The sequence below is a fragment of the Centruroides sculpturatus genome, unplaced genomic scaffold (genome assembly GCF_000671375.1).
Source record: "Centruroides sculpturatus isolate CEXI.00-Female unplaced genomic scaffold, Cexi_2.0 scaffold4524, whole genome shotgun sequence".
In the NCBI taxonomy this organism is placed as follows: domain Eukaryota; kingdom Metazoa; phylum Arthropoda; class Arachnida; order Scorpiones; family Buthidae; genus Centruroides; species Centruroides sculpturatus.
Window position 1 is genome coordinate 1 of NW_019388979.1, and position 6,490 is coordinate 6,490.

At 26.8% G+C, this 6,490-nt stretch overlaps 1 protein-coding gene across 1 annotated transcript; it reads left to right on the forward strand.

The window, feature by feature from the left end:
* Positions 1 to 1,459: 1,459 nt before the first annotated feature.
* LOC111617126 (lysosomal alpha-mannosidase-like) lies at positions 1,460 to 5,584 on the forward strand (the record flags this gene model as incomplete). The annotated part of the gene is made up of 13 exons (XM_023358459.1): positions 1,460 to 1,547; positions 3,129 to 3,226; positions 3,304 to 3,406; positions 3,468 to 3,617; positions 3,694 to 3,887; positions 4,141 to 4,246; positions 4,321 to 4,418; positions 4,499 to 4,552; positions 4,624 to 4,740; positions 4,819 to 5,022; positions 5,095 to 5,152; positions 5,318 to 5,357; positions 5,473 to 5,584. Coding segments are annotated over 13 exons (1,422 nt in total), but the record flags the coding sequence as incomplete, so codon positions are not given.
* Positions 5,585 to 6,490: the final 906 nt, after the last annotated feature.

The window sequence follows — 6,490 nt, forward strand, 5'->3', positions numbered from 1 at the left end:
TTATTTAGAATATGTTAATAAATATGTTATGTGGAATTCATCCATAAACTTTATCGTCCTTCAAGCAATAACGATAATCGTAATCAAGTGATATCGTTATTTACACCATTTTATCGACTTTATTATTAAATAATCCCGGAAAAATCGTAATGAATTTCATTTTTATTATAGTAAAATAGAATTCGAATAATAATTAAAATGAATAATAAACTCGTTTTTTCAATCGTTACAATGGATTAAATTTTCAAAATAAGGTAAACCTTGAAGGAAAATTTCTTTAGTAGAAAACAAAAGAGAGTATTTTTATAAAACAATAAGTTAAAAGGGAAGTACAGTGAACTCATTCAGGACGTGGTAATGAGACAAAATGACATCCGTAGTCTGTATCCAATGGCCATGATTACATGCAAACTATCCATTTTTATTTGTGAAGTAGGAATAGTGGCGAAATATGTCTATATGCGCATCAGAAAACTATTATAATCGGTCAAGAAGTTATTATTTAATATTTAATTCGAGAAAAAAGAAATCAAATAGTTTCGGTTGAAGTAAACAAACATATATAGGCCTATATATATATATATATAACACGTGGCTAGAAACACCCTTTTCTAATCTGGTTGTGAGGTAAGTCACATAAGTTTTTTTTTTTTTTTTAACTTTTATTTATAATAGTTAAGTAATAAATCTTTATTTTTTTTATTTATATTTTAAACAATTCTTTGAAGTAAGTTTTAATATAATTATAGTACAATCAACTGTAAAAATTATCGAAAAAATCGAGTAATTTTTCGATGACTTCTCTAAAATAGAAAATTGATAATATAATTATAATAATATATATAAAAATGCCGATTAAACCTTTAAAGAATATTTAAATCGTTCTTATAATTATATTTTATCCAATTTTAAATGGTTACAAATGTTGAATTAACAAAGGATGGTGTTATATTATCGATAGAATCATAAACACTTCTCAATTTTTTTTACTAAAATGTGTATAAATTTTCGTATAAAATGTTAATTACCTTTACTAATTCGTAAATTTTTAATATATAGAATGGTTTTTTTTTAATTTTAATTACAAATTAAGCGTTAAGTTCAAGAGAAAATGTATTGTACTTATGTAATAAAGATCCAATTGTGTCTTTTACCATATTATTTTTTTGTTTACAAGTCAATTTATCTTCACTAAACCATTTTATTTATGATTATATAATAAGTAAAAATAGCTAAATTGTACATATTTGCATCCTAAATAGATTTAATCAATAAAAGTAGTTAACAGTAAACGAAATCTGATGCGCAGTTATAGTTTAAAAAATTTAATATAAGAATTTTCTTATTAAATGATCTTGAACATCTATTGGATAAAACGATACGAAATGAATTCGGAATTATTGAATGAACTCTGTTCCTTAGGCTAATAAATATTGGAGAGTGCTGACAGTCACGATAAGCTCTTACGTGTCAACACTCCCCACATTCTGGTATTTTGAACTACAAACGTCGATCTTCTAAGAATTTCTTTCTTATTCCTGCTCTGGGTAAGATCGTTTTAATATACTGTTCTATACAGTAAATATTAATAATTCTATTAAATTTCTAAAATTTTTATTCGTTTTACAACAGTCTTTACATTTATATATACACAGTCGACCCCCCCTATAACACTGTTGATTTTTCCGTTTTATATGAATTCCATGTTGTACGAGTCATTTAGATTTTACAAATACGTGTGTCGGGCTGTGAATTGCTCACGTATTTGTAAAATCTAAGCGACTCGTACAACATGGAATTCATATAAAACGGAAAAATCAACAGTGTTATAGGGGGGGTCGACTGGTACATAACTTTTAGTGTGTAATTATTAAATTGTTTAAAATAAATTAAATTGTCGTTAAAATAATTAATTAAAGTATACAATTTTTATTAAATAATATCATTAAATTAAGTAAAATCTTAATATACAGTAGACCCCCCATAACACTGTAGATAATTTCGTGTTATATGAATTCCACGTTGTATGAGTCACTTAGATTTTACAAATACATGAGCTGTTCACAGCCTGGCACACATATTTGTAAAATCTAAGTGACTCGTACAACATGGAATTCATATAACATGGAATTATCTACAGTGTTATGGGGGGGTCTACTGTTATATTAAAGAAGAAAACTTTTTAAACTTATTTATAATAGTAAAAAAAAAATATTTTTCTATAGCCAAATTTATAATTTTAATGGCATTAAAATTATCTTAAATTCTATATTTTTCCATAATAATTCTACGAATATCTTTATGTATACATTTATGTCATTCATCTCTCAATTGAAACCATACAGAATTTTTTTTTTTACACATTTAAACATGTCCTTAACCTATTTACTAATTATCCAATTATTATGTTTATATTTTGAAGGTAATGTACAAATTTTATCAAGGATTTTTTTCTCCCCTTTTTTTTTGTTTATAGATCTTAAGATAATAGAACACTTTTGTTTAAATATACTTCCTCTATTAGATAATAGGAGTAAAAAAAAAAATGTATATAAAATAATTATATTTTGTGAGAAATAATTTAAATTTTTATATAAATAAAATTTAATAATACGGAGACGATTTCCTTATAAAACAACTCGTTCTATTCGTTTCCTTTTTTCACAAATCTTACGAACAGAACTACAGAATGGTAAAATAAATGTTTAGAAATCGCTTATTTTTCACTATATTTTGCTTATTAAATAGGATATTTTCCTGCATACTCAAATTAAAATCCTACTTTAATTATCTGAAATATCCTATAACAGCTGTTTTCAATAATAACTTCTATGTTATTGATACGTTATTAAATAATAAATTCTCAATCGGGTGGATTATGTTACGAGTTATTAAAATTTCTAGGAAATTTATTATATTAATAATAAATAAAGTATGATTAAAATATTATATGCAATACTTTTTCAATTAAAAATATGCTGGATTAAACGGCATTCAGTGATAGAAAAACATGTACGACAGATAAAACGATCTTAAAAATTCGATTATTTTTATATTGCATATGCATGAAATTCTCGAAAATATATCTAATATCAATTTAAATATTATCTTTTAATATTATTTTTCAGAATTCTTCAGAAAAATTCGGTACAATATGTATATTTTAATAAAAATCTTATGCCTGTCGACATTTATACCATTCACATTGGCAGTATGTGGTTATGAGGTATTAAAAATTGCATTAATTAAAATTATATAGCTTTAATTAACGTATTTTAATCTCGATATATTACTATATTTCAGTCATGTCCCGTCCCTAAGCCCAATATGTTGAATGTCCATGTAATATGCCATACACACGATGATGTCGGATGGGTTAGGACAGTGGAAGAATATTACCAAACATGTAAGTTTAATTTTTAAAAAATATTTTACAAGAATTTATAATATATATTTTTTAATTTCAGTCGTTAAACATATATTAAATTCGGTGATACGTCATTTACTCGTTAACGAAACAAGAAAATTCATTTATGTGGAATCGGCATTTTTGTATCGATGGTGGAACGAACAATCTGAACTTTCCAAATATCTCATTAGAAAATTAATCGATGACGGTATCAAAAATACCCAATTTTTTTTATTAATTTATATTGCATTATTAAATAGTCATTTTCTTTTCTTAATCATAAGGTCAACTCGAGATAATAAGTGGAGGATGGAGTATGAATGATGAAGCTACAACTCATTATTTAGCCATCATCGATCAGATGACTTTAGGAATGAGATGGATCAACGAAACATTCGGAAAATGTGCCACTCCCAAAATTGGTTGGCAAATTGATCCATTTGGCCATTCTAGAGAACAAGCATCTATATTTGCACAGGTACAGTTGATCTCCCTATAACACTGTTGATTTTTCCGTTTTATATGAATTTCATGTTGTACGAGTCACTTAGATTTTATAAATACGTAAACCGTTCACAGCCCGCCACATGTATTTATAAAATCTAAGTGACTCGTACAACATGGAATTCATATAAAACGGAAAAATCAACAGTGTTATAGGGGGAGTCGACTGTATTAATACAAATTTTATTATTATCACTATAATTTTATGAACGTTAAATATTCCTCAGATGAAATTTGATGGATTGTTCTTGGGAAGAATAGATTATCAGGATAAGATCTTCAGGCAACAGAATAGAAGACTTGAATTTTTATGGAATACTAATCCTGGTTACAGTATGTTAAAATTATACATTGTCATCTTGTTTTATACCTTATAAAAAATAAATAAAACCTTTATTATCTTTAAGATTTAGACACTAAACTCTTCACTGGAATTCTTCCGAATGTATATTGGCCACCTCAAGGATTCTGTTTCGATGATTTGTGTGGAGAACCAGAAATAACGGTAATACATAACTTTTTACATTAAAAAAAAAAACTTATATATTAAAAAAACTTAATGTAAAAATATTTGATGTTCTTTAGAGTTTTAACATTAATCGCAAAGCCAGGCAACTTATGGATGTTATAAGATACCAAGTAAGAGAAAAGAAATGCTATAAAATTAATAAATATTTCTTTATAATTTTACATTATAAAATCTAATTTAGGCGAATTATTATCGCACAAATCATACTGTTTTAACAATGGGAATGGATTTTCATTATCGGGATGCGGATCGTTGGTTTAGGAATTTAGACAAGCTTATGGCATTCATAAACAATTTGGTAAGTTGGTATATTAAATATATTCAAAAATTAATTATAATTTATTTAAAAATGTATTAAAATTCTAAAAAATTTCAGCAAGAATCTGGTAGCAACATTAACATTTTTTATTCGACTCCTTCTTGTTATTTACATTCTTTAAATCAAGCAAATTTAACTTGGCCTACTTTTACTGAAGATTTTTTTCCATATGCCAGCGATCCAGATGCATATTGGACAGGTTATTATAGTAGTAAGCCAGCTATTAAGAGATTTACACGTTATTCAAATGGATTTCTTCAGGTAAAACATCTCTAAAATTTACCAAAAGCCAATTTTCTTTAGTTTCAGTAAAGGGTTTTACTCATTTTTCAGGCTTGCAAACAAATAATTACTCTTTCCAATATAACTGAGGATTACAGTTATAATCTACGTTAGTATTTTTATCAATTGGATGTTTTTATATTTTCCTTATACAGTCGACCCCCCTCCCCTATAACACTGTTGATTATTCCGTTTTATATGAATTCCATGTTGTACGAGTCACTTAGATTTTACNTCGACTGTAATTAATTTTTTTACTGTATTTTGTTTACAGAAAAAGCAATGGGAGTAATGCAACATCACGATGCAGTAACGTAATTATAAGATATATTTTTAATTGGCTGTCTTTTTTAATATATAATATGGAATTTATACGTCAACAGAATAATATTTTCATTCATTTTCTGGCTATTTTATTCCATTATTTAGTGGCACTGAAAAGGATTACGTTGCTAAAGATTACGCTGCCATGTTGTCGGAAGGGATAGACGATTGTGAGGTATTAAAAATATTAAAAATTGCATTAATTAAAATTATATAGCTTTAATTAACGTATTTTAATCTCGATATATTACTATATTTCAGTCATGTCCCGTCCCTAAGCCCAATATGTTGAATGTCCATGTAATATGCCATACACACGATGATGTCGGATGGGTTAGGACAGTGGAAGAATATTACCAAACATGTAAGTTTAATTTTTAAAAAATATTTTACAAGAATTTATAATATATATTTTTTAATTTCAGTCGTTAAACATATATTAAATTCGGTGATACGTCATTTACTCGTTAACGAAACAAGAAAATTCATTTATGTGGAATCGGCATTTTTGTATCGATGGTGGAACGAACAATCTGAACTTTCCAAATATCTCATTAGAAAATTAATCGATGACGGTATCAAAAATACCCAATTTTTTTTATTAATTTATATTGCATTATTAAATAGNTTTCCACTTCTAAAACAATTAAATTTCTTCTCTATGACACTATCTTCCATATAATAGACTTATATTCGGTATTTTATTTTAAATATTTTAAAAATTTATGTATAATTTGTGTTTGATGATACTCAAAAGGCATCTGAATAGATCTGTGTATTATTTTATTATGCAGTTTATCCATTGAATTTATATATATTACACATCAAAGCAGTGTCAGAATTGTATAGTTAAAAGTCTTTAAAAAATCAGTTTAAAGTATTGGATTTTCTTTGAATATACTTTATTAATGTACTGTATTTTATGGCATATAAGACACATTCCTATTTCTGCACTTTATGGGGGAGTATTTAGCGTAATTATTATTAGCGAGATTGCGGCCGAAGTTCTCAACGTAAAAACGTGAACGTCGGACGTTCAGCGCCACCTTCCTGTAAGCCTAGAAGTTTGACAATGGCGTTTGGAACGTCTAGAGGTTTGACAATGGCGTTTGGAACGTCTAGA